The 24317-nt window shown below is 39.5% G+C and overlaps 1 protein-coding gene and 1 long non-coding RNA gene across 4 annotated transcripts; both read left to right on the top strand.

Moving 5' to 3' along the window:
* The first annotated feature begins 4622 nt into the window (after nt 1–4622).
* Nucleotides 4623–6226, top strand: LOC145102843 (uncharacterized). 3 transcript variants are annotated; one of them, XR_013706284.1, is made up of 6 exons: nt 4623–4800; nt 4999–5110; nt 5190–5417; nt 5504–5609; nt 5871–5919; nt 6054–6226. It is a non-coding gene; the product is annotated as an uncharacterized LOC145102843 (long non-coding RNA). The 3 variants fall into 3 exon arrangements; XR_013706283.1 differs by having other exon boundaries at nt 5190–5421; XR_013706282.1 differs by having other exon boundaries at nt 5190–5609.
* Nucleotides 6227–15913: 9687 nt separating this feature from the next.
* On the top strand, nt 15914–24299 carry LOC145102841 (oligouridylate-binding protein 1C-like). The gene is made up of 13 exons (XM_079040328.1): nt 15914–16149; nt 16670–16731; nt 16868–16970; nt 17051–17127; nt 17208–17229; nt 22637–22676; nt 22780–22867; nt 22965–23040; nt 23148–23178; nt 23277–23396; nt 23487–23572; nt 23678–23854; nt 23930–24299. Exons 1-13 carry the CDS (start codon nt 16036–16038, stop codon nt 24206–24208), a joined length of 1275 nt encoding a protein of 424 aa, XP_078896454.1. The 5' UTR covers nt 15914–16035; the 3' UTR covers nt 24209–24299.
* The last annotated feature ends 18 nt before the right edge of the window (nt 24300–24317 follow it).

Raw genomic sequence — 24317 nt, 5'->3', positions numbered from 1 at the left:
AGTTCCTCTACCAAGCTGTTTCTTTAGACGCTTCACTCGCTGCTATGTACTATGATTCACAAGTAGAATCAGGCACCGTATCTTGCTTGGAACTTTTCCAAGTAATTGCTCCTCTATTCAGTAGAAATACCCAGCCATATTGAGAATGGAAGTTATATCTATCCGTTTGAAAGTTGGTATCACTGTAACCATCTAATCTCAAAGTATCATTGCCACCAAGTACAAGGACCCAGTCCTTTGTCCTCCGCAAATACTTGAGTATATTCTTTACTGCTATCCAATGAGCTCTACCCGGGTTTCCCTGATAGCGACTGACCATGCTCAAAGCAAATGCCACATCAGGGCGAGTACATGTCATAGCGTACATGATCGATCCGACAACGGAAGCATAAGGTACACGACTCATGTCTGCTATTTCCTCGTCTGTACTAGGGCATTGAGTCTTACTCAATTTTGTGTTGCTCTGGATAGGCAGCTCTCCCTTCTTGGAATTTTCCATACTAAACCTCTTTAGTACCTTATCTAAGTATGTGCTCTGACTAAGTCCAATTAGTCTCTTCTTTCTATCTCTCAATATCCTAATCCTAGGAATATAGGCAGCTTCTCCAAGGTCTTTCATGGCAAAACACTTTCCAAGCCAAGACTTAACTTCGTTCAAGGTTGGAATGTCGTTACCAATGAGTAATATGTCATCGACATATAGCACCAAAAAAGTTACTATACTCCCACTAGCCTTGATATACACACAAAACTCATCTTCACTCCTAGAGAAACCAAACTCTTTGACTTTCTCATGGAAGCAAAGATTCCAGCTGCGAGATGCTTGTTTTAATCCATAAATGGATTTATCAAGCTTACACACTCTATTGGGAAACTTTGCATCAACAAAACCCTCTGGCTGATTCATGTAAACATCCTCAGCCAGCTTCCCATTAAGGAAAGTAGTCTTGACATCCATCTGCCAGATTTCATAGTCATGAAAGGTAGCTATGGCGGGAATATCCTGATAGATTTAATCTTGGCTGCTGGCGAGAATGTTTCATCATAGTCAACCCCTGGGGTTTGTGTGAAACCTTTCGCAACCAGTCTAGCCTTGAATGTGTGTACATTCCCATCCATGTATGTCTTCTTCTTGAAGATCCATTTGCACCCAACTGTCTTACGACCTGGTGCATTATCAACCAAGTTACAAACTTGGTTGTCATACATGGACTTTATCTCGCTGTCCATTGCCTCTTTCCACTTGGAAGCCTCTGGGCCTATCATTGCTTCCTTATAAGAGACTGGTCATCTAAATTCACCAATGTCCTAGCATTAATGAATGTGTCACCGTCTGAAGTAATATGAAAACCATACAACTCAGGTGGCACACTCACCCTAGTGGATCTACAAAGAGGTAATGATTTATCAACTGGTTCAACATGAACTGTTTCCTCTGGTTGAGTGCTAGTGTTATCTAAGGTTCCTTCATTAGTCGACTCTTGAATCTCTTCAAGGTCAATGGTAATCCCACTGTCCTCTTTGAATATGACACCCATTCAACTACCATTTTATAGGCAGTTTCCTTATACCCCGTTATAGACTAGCTTCGTGAATGAGACATACTAGCGATTTGACTGACCATAGTCTTATACATATATAATATTTAACGTTTAATTATAATACATATATATATATATATATATATATATATATATATATATATATATAAGGTGTGTTTTAAACTTTTTAAAACTATAGGGTTTATATATAAATTTCGAAAACTAAGCCATTAATTTTAAATTTAAAATAAACCAAATAACTACATTTAATATTTATCTATAAATTAACTTTTAATTAATTTATTAAATCTTATAAGGATTATCTAATCAAATTAAACAATTAATTTAATCCTAATCCTTATCCCTCTAAATTTCGAAAATTAGGGTAAAGGATAATTATCCAATTAATCTAATCAAGTAACAATTATCCAAAACAAGAAACCCTAAAAATGCTAAGCGTATTTCAAAATTCAAGGGAGGAGGCTAGGGTTTTTCAAAACCCTAACCCTAATTTCGATTAGGGTTCATGGAGGCTAGGGTTTTTCGAAAACCCTTTGAACCAAAGATCCTAGAAATCGAAAATTTGGCCTTTTAGGGTTTAATAGCTATAAACCCTAATTTGAAATTCAACTATTATAGCAATTCAATTTAAAACAATAATGGCTCTGATACCGCTGATGGATTTTAGGTAAAACAAATAAACTAGAAAAACAATTCCTAAGTTCACATGCAACCTACTTAGGATCTATGTTTTAACTATTGAACATATAACTTTGAATTGCAAAACAAGAACCCTAGAGGAGAGAGGCTATTTTTGAAAATAACAAACTAGGGTTTAGGAGTTACATACCTTTCAATTGTTATAGCAAACAATTGACAATCCTCTTGATCTTGATCTTAATCTTCTTGGAAGCTTAGCACCACAAGTGTAATGCCTCTAATGGAATCACACCCAAACTGGCAAGAAGGAAAGAAGAAAAGAGATGGGAGAGGGAGTATGAAAAATCTCGGCCTTAGGGTTTCTTCAAAAGAAAGAGTGACCAAAATATGAACCAGGAGGCTCCTTATATAGCTGAGGGATCTAGGGTTTAGGGGAAACCCTAGTTATCCTTTGCTTAGGGCCTAAGCAAACCCAAGGGCCTTATCCAAGCCCCTATGGACGAAATCATTAGGGTTTCCCCTATAGATTTCGTCCACCTTCTTCCAAGGGGTTTCTAGAGCCTTCCACTCAACTATTAGATAATTGCAAACTAGTCCCTGCACCCTACAATTAATACTTTTAACCCCAAAATTAATTCTGATTAATTTCTGGCTAACTATTAATTAAACATAATGATTTCTAATCAATACATTAATCTTTTAACATATTAATATATCATTTATATTAATTTATTAATCTTATAATAAATCAATATCTCTCCTTTCATAATTTCCTTGTCCGGTTGCTAGGTTTGAGGGCAACCCAAAAGGACTGTGTTGTTATCAATTCAAGTACATACCAATTATAGTTATGGGCTTAGACACCTAATCCAACAGTTGGGCCATTAGAAATGCCAAATATTTGGACTGGACTAAATGCTTGGGCCTTAGAATAAGACCATGTAAAGGTTTGGGCCTAATTTGGAAAATTGGGCCATATGTTGGGGTTTGATTCATAGTTTAACTTTTGGGCCTTTGGATTGGGCCTTGGGCTTGAATCAAGCCAAGATGGGGTAATGTAGCTTGTTACTCCATGAACTTATGGTTATGTTTTGGGACCTAATTATTAATTGGGTGATGTTTTGATATTGACAGATCGGGAGTCTGTCCTCCAGCAGTTGGGGTTGTGTCCGTGGGACTTTAGGTTACCTTCTAGTATAAGTGGGTCTAAGGCACCAAGGCCAACCCACTAGTAGTTGATTATAGATGAGATGATTGTCTTTTTGATAATTGTATGGTTTGATACTACCTGGTAAGTTTATGTGCTAGCATGATATGTTATATGTGATAGTGGTAGTAGGAGGGAAAATAGTCCCCGAGTTCGGTTGTTAGGACCGAAGGGTAGTTCAGGCACCCCGGATATGTCTGACGGTATCATTATGTTATGATATGTGTGGTAGTAGTAGTAGTAGTAAGGGGAGAAATAGTCCCCGGAGTTCGGTTGTTAAGACCGAAGGGTAGGTCAGCACCCCATAGGGGTGTAAGTGAGCCGAGCTACTCATGAGCTACTCGGGATCGAATCATTAAAAGCTCGACTCGAGATCGAATTAAACGAGCCCGAGCTGAGCTCGAGCCTAGATTTGAGGCTCGTTTACTAAACGAGCTCGAGCCGAGCTTCAATTAATGGGGCTCGCGAGCTTAAACGAGCCTATATATATATATACACACACACACACACACACATATATATATATATATATATATATATATGTGTGTGTGTGTGTGTGTGTCTATATATATATATATATATATATATATATATATATATATATATATATATATACATAGAGGCTCGTTTAGGCTCGATTAGGCTCGCGAGCCCACTAAATTGTTCATGAGCCGAGCTTGAGCTTCATTTTAAGGCTCGAATCGAGCTCGAGCTTCCTCAAATTAAACGAGCCGAGCTCGAGCTTGGTCAGGCTCGGGCTCAGCTCGGCTCGTTTACACCCCTAGCACCCCATAACTACTTTACATTGGTAGGTCAGCACCCCATAACTGCTTGACATGAGTAGGTCACCCCATAACTGCTTGACATGGGTAGGTCACCCCATAACTGCTTGACATGGGTAGGTCAGCACCCTAGAACTGCTTGACATGGGTAGTTCGGCGCCCCAGAATGGCCAGACATGGTAGGTCGACACCCCAGAATGATCAGACAGGGTAGGTCGTGCAACCAAGAATTGTCCGACAGTATGTATGTTATCACTACAAATAAAATTACATTTAGTGGCACAATATTTTAGTGGCATATTATATTGTGTGCCACTATAATTAGTGTTTAGTTGCACATTTTGTTTTGTCCCACCATATCTAATTGAAAATTCTAATTTTAAGTTGGCGCTACTAATTCCCTCCTAACACTCAAAACTTAAAAGAATCACACTTTGTATATTTGCCCTAATCAGACGCCAAAGTAACAAAGACGACTTCTCACTTTTCTCGCTTCCACTCCTCCGCTCCTACGTGACAACCAACGCATCCCCACATCAGACTTGTGACCACCATATCAGAGCGACGATGTAGCCTCGCATCCAACCGATACAATCTTCCCCTGGAGGCAGTACGATTTCCACACAGACTTTCGATTTCATTGATTTCCTTTTGCTTTGAAAACATTCAAGTTTGGACTAGTCACGTTCGTTTCATTTTGAAACAATATCGTCGATTTATTAGTTTTGAATTTGTTATTTTGTTAAATTGATTTTAATATAATAGTCAAACTTGTAATTATTGGGTAATTTGACATTTTTCATTCTAGGAACTTTAGGTTGTCAAGGGGACGAGGGTATATGTTTATGGATTTTGTCCAATGCACTAATGGTCACCTATGACCACTGATGCAAGAGTTATATTCCAAAAGATGAATCAAGGTGAATACGATTTCATAATTTATACTTTGTGCTTTACATTTGTACTTTTCAAGGTGATGTTTATGTGGGTTTGTATTAGGCACACCAGGTGTTCGACATATTGTCCATTGGAAAACTTCAACTACACCAGAATGGCCAAATATCAAAATGAAGAATGAAGTGGAGTATGTTGAAATTTCTTTATAGATAACAAGGGTGGGTCCATTGACTCCTTTTCACTCTGCATTGATTTGCCCTTGGATTTGAGTTTTTTTTTGGATATCAGAAAATCGGAAGGGTATGTAGCATGAATAAAAGTGGGATGAAGGTGGGTAAGTTCTCAAACAAAGCTTGACAATGTACACATTTACATTGCACTACACACAATTGCAATTGTCTGTATGTTTCTTGCAGGCAAGGTTGAAACACTCCTCATCCTTTGAAAGACGATGTTATCCTTGTTTCTTATGAGATTAGTAATAAAAAGGATCTTGAGGCAATAAAAAGAATCAAACAGAAGGTACAATCATTTCATTTAAGCTAAGCTGCCTTTTAAACTTTTCAAGAGTTTAAGTTTGTATATTTATTCTATCCTTACATGTGTTTTATAAATTTATTCAAATGGGGAATCTTTTTATAAATTTTGACTATGTAATAAACAAGTTGTTTAGGGGCAGAATGATGGTCACGATGGTATGTATCATTTATTATGACTTTTGGAAACATTATATTAAAAATATTAGTTAATGATGTTACATTTTACATTACATGTGTTTTGCAGGTATGAGAGTTGACGACAAAATGAGACTTGCCAATCCACCATCAACGAGGTATGTGAAAGGTTAAATAAATTATATTTTATTTTTTGAATAATTTGAACATTGATGTAATTACATATAAAATTAATGATTATTTTAGTATTACATTACATATTTGTGACAATATTACTCTTTATTTGTTTCAGGGTCGATCAAGTTTCGTGTTTGTTCCCCTCAAGTCGATAGTATTGTGTTTTGTGTATTAGCACAACATTTGGAATTATTGAATTTTTTATAGACATTTGTGTTCTAGATATTAAGAATATTGTTGTTAGACAAGTTTTAATTGAAATAATGATATTATGTGTTCCATTTTGTATCTTAATCGTCTTATTTTTATTTTCTACATTCCATTTAAAAGAAAAAAGAAAAAAACGAATCTAGATTAATAAAATAAATTTTTTGTTAAAATGAATCACTAAAAGTATGAAAATAACATTTATTTTACCAGTTTAATAGTGGCATAAAAATAATGCCACTAAAATCTACAAGTGTTGTAGTGACATAGTAGAAAAGTTCCACTAAAACCAACTAGGCTAGAACGATACAACCAAAAAGTGCCACTATAGGCCTTTAGTAGCAGCACTTTTAGTGGTACTTTTTTTTGTGCCGCTGATTTTCCAAAGGGTCTTTAGTGGCATTTTTTTAGTTTTTAGTGGTACTTTTTTTATGCCACTAAATGTCATTTTATTTGTAGTGTATGTGTTATGTGGTATGATGGGGGAAGTCACTAAGCTTTGTGCTTGCGGTTTTCAGTTTTGGTTTCAGGTACTTCGTTTTCAGAGGAGATGAATTGGCTCAATCGCAGCGCATCACACTATATTTCCGCACATGAGATCTTGGGGATTACACTATGATATTGTTTTAGGATAACATGTTTTGATTATTTCTACCTTGGTTTTGACATGGGATGTTATTATGGATGTTTCTATACTGATTGGTTTTATAATAACTTAATTAAAATCAAATTTTTGGTCTTGAATTTTGGGGATGTTACAAGTTGGTATCAGAGCCTTGGTTTGAGGGATTCAGACACACTCTCGGGTGTTTCTGAACTCAAACTAAGGACTTGGTATGAAAATTTTCAAAAGTAAAATCATTTTATAAAAAGAAGTTCGAAAAAAGATAAGAACTTTGAAAAGAGAACAAGATGTGTGATGCGTGCAATCAGCCGAGCTCAAGTAAGTTTTCCCCAAGATATCCATACGTGTTATGATATGTTATGTTATGATATGACTATGAGAAATGCATGCTAGATTAGGGATAAGGATCTAGGAAGGATGCCTTATATGCCTATTGTATGTGCTTGTAGACTTGCATGCTAGTATTGATCAGTCAATGATAGGATTATCTGATCTCTATTGCACGCGGCTATATTCATGAGGTAGCTAATTGAAATTACTAGGAATCTTTCAACAGCTGAGGACTGGGTGAGTTCGGGAACCTAGGAAAGCCTAGGATATGTTTCAGTGGGTTAATAGTGAGGTTCAATGAGACTTGGGTGTACCAGTTTGAGGAAGTGATTTGGAGGATTCGGGAGGATTGCTGAGGAAAGTATGGGTAGGTGTGGAAGGTAGTATTGGTCCCGTATTACTGAAAGCACAAGATCCATACTTGAATCAGTGAGAGTCTTGGAGAATCTGAGAAGCTTCAGGGAGGAGTTTGTGACCCGGTTTGGGGACAGAGGATGTTCCAGTTGTTGCATCTTAGCCATTGGCAAGTGAGCTAGTGACCATGACAGGGTGTCAGACCCTAAAGGATATGATTTCCAAGAGGTTGCAGATGCGAGATCGACTTGGAGCACTTTGAGAAGAGAGTTCGTGCCAGGTGCGTATAGAAGAGGGTCTCGGGAGGAGACCCATGACTTCTGATCATCAAGTGAAAGCCCAACAGGGCCGGAGTCAGTGCAACACGTGCGAGAAAGTGCATAAGGGAGTTTGTCGCTCCAAGGTTTTAGGCCGCTACAGGGTAGTGAGGTTGGTCATGTCAGCAAAGGTGACCAGGATTCCTCCAGATGTTGCGGGTATGTCATCTTCTACTGTTACTAGATGGATGTTGGGAATACGTATCACTTGGAATTGTGTGTGAGTTTGGATAAGTCAGATCTCGGGTTGGTTTTCTACTAGTTTTTGGGTTATCAAGGATCTTCATATGCCAATCTGCATGTCGAAGAGTCCTTGATGAACCTATAGAGGGACATATCTTGCAGAGTGGGTTCTGCGTGTACTGTTATCATTCCAGATCTTTATCAGGATCCGTGCAAGAGTATTATCTATAGGGTATTAGGTCAGGGTTAGAGCGATAGTTCTCCAGTGAAGTCTGAGTTCAATGGTTCTATCATTTGTTCAGGTGTGATTGACAATTGCTTATGGAAGAACTTTGGAGTCCAAGGCACTGTCGTTGCTAGGAAATGGTTGGTAGCATGAAGATGGTAAAGTCAGTTGCGAGTTTTAGACTTATGGGTTGTGTTCGGTTAGAGTTCAGTAGTGCTGCGAGATTGGGAGTGGAAACGAGGATTCGTTAGCCAGAGTCAAGATTATCGCCTTTAGTTGACAGCATGGGAGATAGACTGAGGTGTCAGACTGGAACAGATTTCAAGAGTACTCTTCAAGATTTCAGAGGATAGTCAATCTTAAGGTTTGACTGGTAATTTCTCATTAGCATTGGTAAGCTCAGATTGTCGGCAGTGAACTATTAGGAAATAAGAAGGATTGGGAATCCTTCAATTCTCATGTACCATGAAGACTTAGTCGAATTTAAGTAGGGGAGAGACTTTTTGTAAAGTTCTCCAAATGTGAGTTCTGGTTGCGCGATGTGCAATCTCTTGGGCACCTTGTCAACTAGAAGGGTATTCTGGTCGATCCGGCCAAGATAAAGGTCGTGATGCAGTGGGAGATTCTGAGGTCTCCAACTGAGATTCGGAGTTTCCTGGGTCTAGCAGGTTATTAGCGGAGATTTATACGAGACTTCTCCGAGATTGCGGTTCCTTTGACCCGACTGACCAAGAAGTCGGTGGCCTGAGCAACAGATAGCCATCGAGACTCTCAGACAGCTGGTTTCAGGAACCAGGTTAAAGTTCTGGTTAGGACTCAAGTTCAGTGGCGTGTTAGGTCGAGTGCGTGTTCGACCAGTATGGAAAGTGTTGTAAGTATGCGGGTGTAGCCGTAGCATTCACTAGCAGCTAGACAGTGTTAGAGTATTGTAAGTATGCGGGTGTAGCCGTAGCATTCACTAGCAACCAGATAGTGTTAGAGTGTTTTAAGTGTGCGGGTGTAGCCATAGCATTCACTAGCAGTCAGATAATGTTAAAGCGTTGTAAGTCTGCGGGTGTAGCCGTAGCATTAACTAGCGGTCAGATAGTGTGAGAAGTGTTGTAAGTTTGCGGGTGTAGCCGTAGCATTCACAAGGTTATCAGATAGTGCTAAAGTGATGTAAGTCTGTGGGCATAGCCGCAACATTCACTAGGTTGGTAGATAGCATGAGTGCGTTGTTAGGATGTGGAAGGAACAGTAGTACCCACCATTTCGGGTGTAGCAGTGAGGATATGGAAATCCACGAATTAGATTTTGGAATTACCCAGATGGATAGATATGGTTGAGCCAGTGATAAGACTGTATGGGCGCCATTACAGTTATGAGATCGAGGAAGCAGTGGACTGCTTAAGGTCGTTCGTGATATAAGGCTACCATTGGTTATGTAGCAATCACTTTTAGCCTTGGATTTGGATGTCAGGATTCAATGCATGGACCCGATCGGTTAGATCGGGAGGTTGTTAGAGCCACAGTGGCATGATAACTAGTGGAAACTAGCTCCAGACTTAATTGGTAACAATTCAGACTTAATTTGTAAATGAATTATGGAAGCAGGGTTCAAATGGTAAATATTGGATTAAATTTGAAAACAAAAGTGTGAGGAGGGGTTGAAGTTGGATTTTTGGATCAAAGTTTAGAGGAACACGGGATATGCCCGGTTACCTCTTTACCCTACTGTTACATTGCATAGCTCATCCCTAACCCTAAACGCACAACTCTCCAATCGCCAATGTGATGGAACCACCCTCATCCGCCGCTGCTTGCCAAAGACCGCCACCACCACTGTTTCGTTGTCGGTGACGTTGTGAGCAACTGGGACGACCACCGGGAGCCAACGAATGGACAAATTCGATGCTCTCATTTCTTCGACGCCCTATCTTCTTCTACCCCCAGATCTTGACTCTGACGTCATGTGGAGGCGGAAAACCACTGAAGCCGCCACCGCGAGCCTCGTCTGCCAGCATGGATGAGACACCTTGCACCTGACGACATGTTAAGCGAGGTTGTTGGGAGGCACCGTCAAGATCAAGGGGAGGCGCTGCCAAACCCTATCCGCCGCCGTATCTCCCGACTGTCGTGGTTGTCATCGCCAAAAACCTTCGCTTCCTTCACCGTTACACGCCACCAGGTGGCCTGTGATTATGTTTGTGGTGTGTAAGGGATAGCTTAGCCGGAGATCGAGAGAAAAACCCACCATGGCAGCCGACCATGGTGGTTGTTGCCCTGCAACAATTTTCTGCCACTACAAGCCACCGTGAGGTGGTGGTTATGTGAGTAAATTATTGGATGGGTGTGTTTGTGAAGTTGTTTGCACAGTGTATGGTCAGAAAATCAAGATCCGCCGCCACCACCACTCGCCACCGTCGGCCACCATAAGGTGGTTATGTATGTGTGTTTAGCTTAGTTGTGTGTGTGTGTGTTAATTGAGAGTTGTATTGTAAAGTGTAATTAGAAATTGGAATAGTGAAAAGAAACCCTAACCACCACCGTGAGGTGGTGGCTGCCGCCTCCTTCCGCCACCGGCCGCCGTGTCGGGTGGCGGTGTGCCTCGTTTGTATTGTGACTCATTTGGGATGTTTGGACAAAGGGACTAAAACCCTAATGGGCCTAATGAACCCTAATGGATCTAAGGACTTGACTTGTTGGGCCTATTGGGCTAAGATGGGGTTGGAAACCCTAATTATGGTTTAGAAAACCCTAATATTGGATTTATGGGCTTGGACTTATCGGTGCCCACATTTTGGCCATTGAAATGGAATTGTGTATTAAGTCCAATCACACCATATGATTTATCTGGTAGAGTGATGGACTTAATGGATTAAGTCCTTAATGGGTTAAGTGAGAAACACTTAACCCTAATTGTCATCTTATATGAAACCCTAATTTCACTTGGGTTTATTGTTGGGCCTTGATGATTGGGTTATTGATGGGCCATCCAAGAATAATCATATGGACTAGAATATTTAGATGGGCTTTAGGGTAAGGCCCATATGTGAGGGTTTGGGCCCAATTTGGAAAATTGGGCCATAGATGGGCCATAATTGGGCCTTCATGATTATGATATGTTGGGCCATTAGAAATGCCAAATGTTTGGACTGGACTACATGGTTGGGCCTTATAATAAGACCATGTAAAGGTTTGGGCCCAATTTGGAAAATTGGGCCATATGTTGGGGTTTGATTCATAGTTTAACTTTTGGGCCTTTGGATTGGGCCTTGGGCTTGAATCAAGCCAAGATGGGGTAATGTAGCCTATTACTCCATGAACTTATGGTTATGTTTTGGGACCTAATTATTAATTGGATGATGTTTTGATATTGACAGATCGGGAGTTTGTCATCCAGCAACTGGGGTTGTGTCTTTGGGACTTCAGCAGTGTAAGGTGAGTCACCTTCTAGTAGAAGTGGGTCTAAGGCACCAAGACCGATAAATGAGATGATTGTCTTTGTGATAACTATTTGGTTTGCTACTACATGGTATGTTTATGTGCTAGCATGATATGTTATATGTGATAGTGGTAGTAAGAGGGAAATAGTCCCCAAGTTCGGTTGTTAGGACCGAAAGGTAGGTCAGGCACCCCATATATGCCTAACAATATGATTATGTTATGATATGTGTGGTAGTAGTAGTAGAGGGAGAAATAGTCCCTGGAGTTTGGTTGTTAAGACCGAAGGGTAGGTCAACACCCCAAAACTGCTTGACATGGGTAGGTCAGCACCCCATAACTGCTTGACATGGGTAGGTCAGCACCCCCTTGACATGGGTAGGTCAGCACCCCAGGACTGCTTGACATGGGTAGGTCGGTGCCCCAGAATAGCCAGACAGGATAGGTCGGCACCCCAGAATGGCCGGACAGGGTAGGTCGGGCACCCCAGAATTGCCCGACAATATGTATGTTATGTGTTATGTGGTATGTGGTATGATGGGGGAACTAATTGAACTTTTTGTTTACGGTTTTCAGTTTTAGTTTCAGGTACTTCGTTTTCAGAGGAGAGGTGTCGGCTCGATCGTATTGCATCACACTATATTTCCGCACATGAGATCTTGGGGATTACACTATGATATTGTTTTATGATAACATGATTTGATAATTTCTACCTTGGTTTTTGACATGAGATGTTATTATGGATGTTTCTATACTAATTGGTTTTATAATAACTTAATTAAAAATGAAATTTTTGGTCTTGAATTTTGGGGATGTTACAAAGTCATTTTGGTTTTTGTACTCATTCAGTACTTATGAATGATTTTTTTAGGTTTTTCTCACGAAATCTTACCTGAGACATTCATTAATGAGGTGTTTGAGCCTTTTGATGCTTATGTCCATCGCGATCTTGACTACTTGGTTGCTTTGGTCATGTATTCTGAACATCATAACTTGTCCATACGATCTCATATTTTAACAATCTTTATATCCATGCGAAAGATCTTTATATCTATGTGCTCGTATTTTAGTCTACTACAACTTTCATTTAGATTACTTGTATTAAAAAATAATATATTTTTACCTACGATTTTTATATCCATATGTAGGGGCGGATTTAGCCTGGTCTTGGTATTGCACCAACAACACCCATTTTTTTGTCCACAGTGGAAAAAATTTTGATTTTTTTTTCGTTTATACCTATTTTTCATGTATCAGCAACACCTATTTAATCTCGACAACACATACTATGTATTCTTGCGTCCGCACACGTCCATACGCTTTTTATGAATGCATGTATGGATGTTTTTATTTTTTTATTTATAAAACAGTAAGTAAAAATATATTACATTTTAATGAGAGTAATCTTAATGAAAAAATGAACACGTGGATATAAATATCGTTAAAATTTGATATCGTATGAAGAAGTTACGACGTTCAGAATATAAGACTTAAGCCAAACCACAAGACCTATGCAACCAAGCAGTCGAGATCGCGTTGGACATAAGCATCAACAACCCAAACACCTCATCAATGATTGTCTCACGTAAGATGTCGTGAGAAAAAACTAAAGAAATGATTCATATGTACAGAATGAGTACAAAAAAAAAACTTATTTTGAAACAAAAAATGTTAAGGATAAATATGTACAAAAATTTTAAGGACTGAATGTGTACAAAATGAAAAATATATTATCCTATTAAGTCGTTTTTCTCGGCTAGCCTGGAGTAACCGATCATAAGGACTGAATGTGTATAGTTTAACAAGTTGAAGGGGTAAATGTGGACGAAAAAAAAACTCAGTGACCAAATGTGTACAAATCGAAAAATACATTACTCTTTTAAGTCATTATCCCTTTTTATTTTCCATAGAATCTCTCTCTCTCTCTCTCTCTCTCTCTCTATATATATATATATATATATATATATATATATATATATATATATATATATATATACAACTATTGTGCGGACGTGTGAACAATGTTATTCTATGATAATCACTAAAAGAATAAGTTGTTTATTGATGTGAATATGTTCAACCTCACACAATTATTTTCATTTACATTCATTCTCATTAATTCTTATTCATTTTTGTTCTCACACATCGTTTTCCACTCATTTTCATTCTTACAAAATACGACTCAATAAACATTTTGACAACATTCTGACAGAATGTGAATAATAAAAAAAAGTCTATAATAACCTTATAAACGATTTAATTGGTGAAAATGTGTGATAATGACAATAATTATGTAAAAATGAACGTATTAACATTATTAAACAACATATTTTCTTCATCATTCTCACAGAATAACATTGTCCACACGTCCGCACAATAGATGTCAATCCACATTTGAACCTATATATACATATATGTATATATATATATATATATATATATATATATATATATATATATATATATATATATATATATATACACACATACATACACACAGACACACGTACACACTACAATAATTGTATTAGTTCATTGAACTCTCATTCTTCGATCCTTTATTTTCTCATCCTCTTTCATTTCCAACAAACGTAATTGGACATATTATTATGGAGAGTGATAAAGTCGGAAACAAAAGAACTTTTTTCTCGTTATTAGTGACATTGTATCGTTAAATGACTTTTACAACCTTGGTTTGGATTACTATTTTTAATTATCATTGGGACCAAAGTCATTTGGATTGAGCTCCATAACAACTATGTCCAATTAATTAGGATGGGTCCATTATTCAATTTATTATTTGAAATTTTATTTTCTCATGAATTGAATTAACATATTAACCATGAATGTTGTTCATGGTATCGAACTATCATCATCATTATCAAATAGAAAAATGACACAAATGCTTTACAAAGTTTTTAGGATTCGTCGATTCAGTCCCTAAAGTTTTTGCCAAGCTTTACGGGTCCTAAACTAGGATATGACCTGCTCTTTTAGTCCATGTCAACTTGTAATAGCCGATTCACCATGCGATAGTGACCATTTACACCAAAAAAACCTACATTGTGTCCCTATAAAGCCAAAAAATAAGTTTGGGGATCAAAAGCTTATGCCACAAGATCGAAGTGATTTGGGAGAAGAATGAAAGATAGCAACCCATTCGATTTCTTGTGTGTCTTCGTGTATGCCAACATCCATCAACAAAAATCGACTTTATTAGCTATAATTCTTTTCTTCTAAAGTCGATTCACATTCAATTCGCACCCTCCCAAGAAATCGATCGTTGCTCTTATTTTCGTCTTCACCCTTGATCGTTACACACACTCACCGAAGATCACATCCATCTTCTACTTCTGATTGATTCTCGATCACAACCCCCTTCCACTATTTTCTTTGATTTGATTTCAGTTCTTCAAGGAATTGACCCCTTCTTCCTTCTTCTTTGTTCAAAATCGTACAAGCTACCTCTCCTTATCTCTCTGAGTTGCAGGTTTGATGGATGCGAGGTTGAGAAGTATGTGTGGGTTTGATGAGGTTCACAAAGATAACGAGAGTTAATCTTTTTTCTTCGGTTTGCAGGTGATTGGTTATGGTGGCTGACTTGTGATTTTTGTGGGTTATGGGTGCTTCAGTGGTGGCTGATTTCACGATACAAAGGGGAGGAATAAGGGTGGTTGGACTAGGTTGTTGTGATATTGGTTCGATGGTGATTAAGGTGAGTTATGGTGGCTGTAATGGCTGAAGAAAATGTTGATGATCAGTTGGTTCAGGTAGGGTGACGGGTTGACGGAAGAGGTTGTGGGGAAGGTGGAATAAGGGTGGTATTGAGTGGAGGTGAAAGTGAGACTAACATATGATCCCCGAACTTATTTTTTTGGTTTTATAGGGGCACAATGTGAGTTTTTTTTTTTTTTTTTGTCTAAATGGTCACTGTCGTATGGTGAACTTTTTTTAGAGACTCATAAAACCCGACAAAAACTTTAAGAACTAAATCGACCAACTCTAGAAATTTTGTAGGACATTTGTGTCATTTCCCCTTATCAAACATGTTGTACGAGTTGGGGTTCAATATGTTCTCTTGATTTATGTCATGGTCTCTGTGCAATTACTATTCATATTCCTTATTGCCAGTGATATTGTCGGTGATATCCTTACCTTATGTCTTATTCGTGCTATATTAAAACTTTTGTTAACGTCATGCGTAAAAGAAATTAAAATTTTGATGTACATAACAAACGTGGAGGGGTGAAACGTTAATATAGTCATAGTACAAGGCTAAGTTTGTACTAGTGTCCTGTTCGGGTCTGTTTATTTCTTCTTGGGCTTTCCATTGGTCGTTCTGTTTCTCCCACGCGGAGTATCGAAACCCTAACCCCCCAAATCACTGAATTTTACTCGATCCTGAAGCAGAGCAGATTTGTATTCGTCAATAATGCAACATCAACATCAGAGACTGAAACAGCAACAACAACAACAATCTTTGATGCAGCAAGCTCTCCTTCAACAACAATCTCTTTATCATCCTGGCCTATTGGCTCCACCACAGGTTCGCACAAAACACTGTTTCAATGTTGTAATTTATCCCCACTTATACACATGCTTCTGACTTCATCCTTCGTCTGTTAATTCTGTCATTTGGAGTTTAGGGTTTTCGTTTTTTGATTGATTATCGATTGATGATGCTCGTTTTAGAGCTTCTGGATAGTTGCGTTTTTAATCTGAGAAAATCAGTGTTTACTTAGTCTGCTGGCTAGTAAAATATAAAAAGTACTTCTGACTTCATCCTCATGTTGTTCAATTTTTGATTTTGTGATTGATCATGAATTGTTAATGGCCGCTCTTGGAGCTCATTTTAGCTGCGTTTTAATTTTAGCTGGTGAATGCTTGTGACTTCATCTTTTTTGGGAGTTTGGTTTTTGATTTTTGTTCTATCGATGATGCCGAGTTTCTTTGATCAGTTCCATTCTTTTTTGATTGAACCCCAGTTCTTTTTGTCTGTTGGCTACAAAAATATCACATTTTGAATCCTCTCGATGAAATTCATTTTTCACCTTTTCATTTTGCAGATTGAACCAATACCAAGTGGAAATTTGCCTCCTGGGTTTGATCCAAACACATGCCGCAGTGTGTAAGTAGTTTACATCTTGCTTCTTATCATCTTTTTCATTTCCATGCTTGATCATCATAAAAGTTTTTTTTTTTTTTTAAATATAAAAATCCCACTTGGGCCCACTTAATCCTGTTTTATTTTGAGAAAAATGCAGGTATGTGGGAAATATCCATACACAAGTGACTGAACCACTTCTTCAAGAGGTTTTTGCAAGCACTGGACCTGTTGAAAGCTGCAAACTCATAAGAAAAGACAAAGTACCTATTTTTTACTACTTTCTTGCTCCTTTTTCAAGAAATTATAAGTAATATTTATATAATTTTCTTCATGTCTGTAGTCATCATATGGATTCATTCACTATTTTGATCGAAGATTTGCTGCACTTGCAATAGTGTCTCTAAATGGAAGGCATTTGTAAGTGGTGTGTTCATAGAGGTATATTCTGCACTGCAATTTCACTTCAAAACATTCCTCTTATCAAATAAGTTTTGCAGGTTTGGACAACCTATCAAAGTTGTTATGAACTCAGATTCTCTCAAGATAAATTAAAACCACAACTGATGGATTCACACTTCTTCTGGGATTAATGAACGAAAACAGAGATTACACAAGAAATTGATAAGAAAAAGAATGAAATAGAAATAGCAATTCGAGCTGCTACGGACTCCCAGAGAAGTAGAAACTTCTAATATTCTTCCATGCCATCACCAGGCTCCCTACCCATCCTTATAACGGAATGTCAGTATTTCTCTAAATTCCCACTTTGCCCCTGCTCCATGTCAGCAACATCCTCCTGGGTGATAGTGGTCCCTTGTCCTTTTAGAATCTTTTTGTGTTTCTTTCTTTGGTACGTGAAATGTAGTGGTGGGTGCACCACATTACCCTGCCCCCAAAGCAAGACCTTGTCCTCAAGGTCAAAGTCTGGAAAGGTGCCTTGAATAGTTGTGAAATCTTCCCAGGTGGAATCAAAATCAGGAACCCCCTTCCATTTGATCAACACTTCTGTTCTTCGACCTGTGTCTTCTTGCTTGGTACGAACCCCCAGCAATGCTTCTGGTTCCCAGTCAAGACGCATGTCTTCCATTAGGTGGGTTGGCAATTTCGGGTATGCTGACTGATTGCCTATTGCTTTCTTGAGTTGCGAAACATGAAAGACCGGATGGATCCTAGCATCCTCTGGTAGCTGTAAGTGATAAGCAACCGCACCAATTTTTTTGATAATCACGAATGGTCCATAAAATCGAGCCGCCAGCTTCTGGAAAGGTCTATTTGTCACTGACCTTTGTCTATACGGTTGCAATTTTAGATAGACCCACTCTCCTTCTTCATATGACACATCTTTTCTACCCTTATCAGCATCTGTCTTCATTTTTTGTTGAGCCTGAAGCAAGTGGCCCTTAAGATCATCCAACGTGGCGTCTCTTTCCAACAGTTGTTCTTCCACAGCCAAAACTCCTGTTTGCCCTTGCTGAACCCGTATAACACGCGGCGGGTCACGCCCATACAAGGCCTTAAAAGGCGTGATTTTGCTGGCGGTGTGATAAGCGGTGTTGTGCCAAAACTCTGCCCATGGTAACCATTGCGACCAGGAACGAGGCTTACCGTGGATGAAACACCTTAAATACATCTCCACCGACTTGTTGACGATCTCCGTTTGTCCATCGGTTTGCGGGTGGTAGGCTGTGCTTCTTAATAACTGAGTCCCTTGTAATCGAAACAATTCACGCCAAAACAAACTCATAAACACCTTGTCTCGATCAGAGACTATGGAAGATGGAAACCCATGAAGACGAACTACTTCCTTAATGAAAATTGCTGCAATTGTTGTTGCTGAGAAGGGGTGTTTAACCGCTATGAAATGGGAGTACTTAGTAAGGCGATCAACTACAACCAATATGGCATTGTAACCATGCGAGTTAGGTAGGCCTTCGATAAAATCCATGGATATCTCATCCCAAACCTGGCTCGGAAGGGGTAATGGTTGTAATAACCCCGCCGGATGAGTAGTTAAAGCTTTTTGGGTTTGGCACACGACACAGGCTTGTACATGTTTCTGGACACTCTTCCTCATTCCTACCCAATACCACTCCGCCGCCAACCTTTGGTAAGTTCTTAATTCCCCTGCATGTCCTCCCATCACCGAATCATGGAATTCCTTCAATAGCTTGGGAATCAACTCCGATTTTTGAGGTATGACCAACCTACCTTTATACATCAATTTCCCACCTTCCATTGTGTAGCCTTTGTGGTGTTTTCCTTCCTCACATATGTCTTTTTTTACCTGCTGAATGAAGGAATCTTCAGCTATTTCTTTATCCAATTCTCCCAACGGGAAGGTCCAAGTAGATGTAAGCATGTTGATTTCGGTTGATTCGGAGAGTTCTCGAGAGAGAGCATCTGCCACCTTATTGGTAGCCCCCGGTTTGTACTGAATCTCAAAGTCGAAGCCCAATAATTTATACATCCATTTTTGGTATTCTGGGCCCACTTCTCGTTGTTCCATCAAATATTTGAGACTGCGTTGGTCTGTTCTAATTAAAAAATGGCGTCCCATCAAGTAATGTCTCCACCTTTTAACAGCCAAAACAATGGCCATCAATTCCTTTTCATAAATCGATTTAAGCCTATTCTTTACCCCTAAAACTTGGCTATAAAAAGCCACTGGATGCTTGTTTTGCAGCAGGACTGCTCCTATCCCTTTTCCGGAAGCATCCGTTTCAATGATAAACAATTTGGTAAAGTCCGGCATGGCCAATATTGGTGCTTTCATTAGGGCTGCCTTTAGAGTGTTGAAAGCTTGGATGGCGATTGGTGACCACCCAAAGCAATCCTTGCGTAATTGATCCGTCAGAGGTGCTGCAATACTCGCATACCCTGAAATAAACTTTCTGTAATATCCTGTGAGACCCAGGAACCCCCTGAGTTCACGCAAAGATTTTGGAATGGGCCATTGTTCAATTGCTTTTACCTTTTCAGGGTCGACTGCTACCCCTTGTTTTGAAATAACATGGCCTAAGTAGGCTATTTGGTTTTTACCCCATTCACACTTGGCTGAATTAGCATATAACTCGTGTTGCTTCAATGTTTCCAAAACAATCTTCAAATGGGACAAATGTTGACTTTCGTCTCGGCTATAAATTAGGATGTCGTCAAAGAATACCAGCACAAACTTTCGTAGATGAGGTCTGAAAATCTCATTCATGACAGATTGAAAGGTGGCTGGGGCATTAGTAAGGCCGAAGGGCATAACCTTGAACTCATAATGCCCTTCATGCGTTCTAAACGCTGTTTTATGAATATCGTCCACCTTCATACGGATTTGATGATAACCTGATTTCAAATCCAGCTTGGAAAACATCCGTGATCCGTGTAATTCATCTAAAAGCTCGTCTATCACGGGTATGGGAAACTTGTCTTTAACCGTCACCTTGTTAAGGGCCCGATAGTCAACACAGAACCTCCACGAGCCATCTTTTTTTTTAACCAACAACACGGGGCTAGCAAAAGGACTTCGGGACGGTTGGATGATTTTGGAGTCGAGCATGTCGTGAAGCAATCTTTCAATTTCTGCTTTTTGGGTATGAGAGTACCTATAAGGACGTACCGTCACCGGTCCAGTTCCCTCCTTCAGATTAATGGCGTGCTGGTGATTCCTTAGTGGGGGTAGGCCTCCTTTCCAAGAAAAAACAGAAGCATACCTCTGTAATACTGGAAGTAGAAAGGGAGGGCAGTCTTTAATGTGATTCACGGGCTGTTGGTCCTCCACTTGGTTCAACTGGACCCAATATCCACCTCCCACAGAGCCAATGGTTCTAATCATGGTTTTTAAGGAAATTTTTGCCCTTTCTAAGGATGGGTCTCCCCGGAGAGTCACCCCGTGGCCTTCTATTTGAAACTTCATGACTTGCGTTTTCCAATTAGTAGTCACCGCCCCTAACTTCTCCAACCATTGGATTCCCAGAATTACGTCTGAATTTCCCAAGGTGAGCGGTAAGAAATCCTCTCTAATATCCAGCCCTTGAATATGTATTAATACCCCTTGGCAATTTCCTCTTCCGGTCACTGATTCTCCTGTGCCCAAAGAAACCCCAAACCCCGGAGTAGGGTTGACTGGAATCTGTAATTGATCTATAGTTGCCAAGGAAAGGAAATTGTGAGTTGCTCCCGGATCAATGAGTACCACCACTTCTGTGTCCTTAATGATTCCCTTAAGTTTGAGGGTCTTAGGATTGAGGTTACCAGTAACTGAATTCAAACAGACACCTGATATCAATGGGAGTTCGTTAGTGTCCAAATTTGCAAATTCATTGACTTCGTCTGGTGGGTCTTCTTCCCCTGTTTCTTCTTCTTGCATTAAGAGTACACTGAGTTCCTTCCTCTTGCATTGATGCCCTGCACTCCATTTCTCATCACAACGAAAGCAAAGCCCTTTTGATCGTTTATATTGCAGTTCTTTATCCGACAATCTTCTCACTTCCCCGCCTGGTTTGCTGGGGTTCTTAATCGACACGGCTGGGGTGTGGGTTGGTACCGTAGACGATCGAGGGGGGAAATAAGTGGTTTTGAGCGGGGTTATCAGGGGTGTTCCAGAAAGAGTACCTGATGTGTTAGTCCGAGGAGTTACAGTGGAGAGAGAGGATTTCCGATGGAGTTGGGAATTAAGCTTGCGTTCGACTTTGATGGCCAACGTCATAGCTTGTTCCACTGATATGGGGCTCAATAACTGGACCTCAGACCTAATTTCCTCCTGTAGCCCGTTGATGAAGTGGCCCAAGGTGATGTCATCAGGTATGTTGTTTAATGGGGCAAGTAGTTCAATAAAGGCTCGTTGGTATTCTAAAACCGACCCAGATTGAATTAGGGCTAACCACTGCTGGTGTAACGTACCTGCAGTAACCGGACGAAACTGTCGTAATAGGAGAGATTTCATCTCATCCCACCGTGTCACCGGCCGGCGAGTGTGCTCCCACTGGTACCAGAGAAGGGCGTCTCCTTCAAGAGCCACCACCGCTGCCTCCATTTTATCAGCTTCTGATAATCTGTAGAAATTGAAATAGCGTTCTGCACGTAATATCCATCCATCGGGGTTTTCCCCGTCGAAGAGGGGCATATCGAGTTTCCGAAATCGCCAATTGGTCCCTCCTGTTGGTTCACCGTTATTGGTTCGGCCGTTGCCCCCATCGCCACTACCTCCCGACCCACCTACGACGCCGCTGCGGTATCCCCCAGCGGATTCTTTTGGTGTCGCCAAAATGGAAGAAACAGGTTCGGACTCCTTCTCCCCTTCTCCTGACTTCATCCCTTTAGTTACAGCTCTCAAAACCTCTTCCAACTTCTGGTCCATCTTAAGCTGATTTTGGTCCATCTTCAGCTGGATGGAAGCTATGGAGTCCGCCTGATGTTGGATCTGATTACCTTGGGTCTCTAAGCGATCATACAACACACCTAATTCTGACTCCAGCGATTCAACCCTCTTGAGTTGAGCTCCTCCAGCCTCTTTCCCACCTCCCTTTTCTCCAGCCATAATCCCAGGTGGTTGGTTGCTCTGATACCAATTTGTTATGAACTCAGATTCTCTCAAGATAAATTAAAACCACAACTGATGGATTCACACTTCTTCTGGGATTAATGAACGAAAACAGAGATTACACAAGAAATTGATAAGAAAAAGAATGAAATAGAAATAGCAATTCGAGCTGCTACGGACTCCCAGAGAAGTAGAAACTTCTAATATTCTTCCATGCCATCACCAGGCTCCCTACCCATCCTTATAACGGAATGTCAGTATTTCTCTAAATTCCCACTTTGCCCCTGCTCCATGTCAGCAACATCCTCCTGGGTGATAGTGGTCCCTTGTCCTTTTAGAATCTTTTTGTGTTTCTTTCTTTGGTACGTGAAATGTAGTGGTGGGTGCACCACAGTTAACTGGGCATATGTCACTGGACAAAGGGAGGACACATCAGGTAGGACTTAATATTAATACCCTTTTTGGAAATAATTTATAATATACCCATATTTATTTTTTACTTTCTTTCCTCATGACATTATCACTTTCTTCCCTTCAAGGTCATTATAACATATTTGTTGGTGATCTTAGCCCTGAGGTTACTGATGCTATGTTGTATGCATGCTTCTCTGTCTATTCTAGCTGTTCGTGAGTACATGTTTTATCTCTCTATACATACATACATATAATTATACATATATGCATTTTACATACTTTTTTTTTTCATGTATTTGCATCATTAAAGGGATGCGAGGGTTATGTGGGACCAGAAAACTGGACGTTCAAGAGGTTTTGGGTTTGTTTCTTTTCGAAACCAACAGGTTATATTAATATTCTTTCTAGAACATTCTGGAAGACTATTTGTTATTCGTCTCTTCATACAAAAATTATATTTAAGCAAAAAAATCTAACGTTATTCCTTTTTTAGGATGCTCAAAGCGCAATAAATGACTTAACTGGTAAGCGTGACACACTGACACACATGTTCAAATATTATTTTTAGCATTGAGTTTTGATTTAACTTGATTTTAGAACATTTACGTGTTTTTATTTTTAGGAAAATGGCTTGGGAGTAGGCAGATAAGATGTAATTGGGCTACAAAAGGTGCTGGTGTTAGTGATGAAAGACAAGGTTCAGATTCAAAAAGTGTTGTAGAGCTAACAAATGGATCTCTAGGTATGCAATACTCTAGGCATAATTATAAAATAAAACTATCAAAAGTTGTCATTTTTTTTATCTATATATATTTTTTGTTTTGTTTTACAGAGGATACTAAAGAGCCAAGTGATAGTGATGCACCTGAAAATAATCCACAGTACACAACCGTTTATGTTGGCAACCTTGGCCCTGAAGTAAGACCTCCTACAATTTATCTGTATATCTATATCTATATCTATATCTATATCTATATCTATATCTGTATAATAATAGAATTGAATAATTTTTTTTAAATGTAGGTTACACAGCTTGAGCTACATCGACATTTTCATGCCCTAGGTGCAGGGGTGATTGAGGAAGTGCGTGTGCAGCGTGACAAAGGTTTTGGGTTTGTTCGATACAGTAACCACACCGAGGCTGCACTTGCTATTCAAATGGGAAACACTCAATCTATTCTTTATGGCAAACAAATCAAGGTACATTTTTTTTAATTAATAAAATTCATTTTTAATGTTTTATAAAAAAAATCATAATCTTTTGCTGTTTGATAGTGTTCATGGGGAAGCAAGCCTACTCCACCAGGAACGAGCTCAAACCCACTTCCACCACCGGGTCCCGCCCCAATGCTTTCAGCTGCTAATTTATTAGCAATGAGCAGGATGGGTGGGGTGGGTGGGGTCCACCACCCCACCCATCTTATGCACCACCACCACCACCCTCAAAGACAACATCATCTGGGTATAGGTGGTGGTGGTGGTTCAAGTCAGGCGATGTACGATGGTGGTTTCCAGGGTGTTGCTGCTGCCCAACAACTCATGTATTATCAGTGAGATTATGTGGCGTTTTAACTTCTTTTTTTATATATATTTTTTCGTATGTATTGTTTTGTTGAGTTTTATGTGGCAGTTGTTTTCCTTTTCACTTTTTTTTTGTCTTCCC

Source organism: Lactuca serriola, chromosome 4 (genome assembly GCF_051521515.1).
Source record: "Lactuca serriola cultivar US96UC23 chromosome 4, Lser_US96UC23_V15, whole genome shotgun sequence".
NCBI classification, from domain to species: Eukaryota; Viridiplantae; Streptophyta; class Magnoliopsida; order Asterales; family Asteraceae; genus Lactuca; species Lactuca serriola.
Note: the sequence above shows the minus strand (reverse complement) of the source record. Positions and strands in the feature narration are given on the sequence as shown.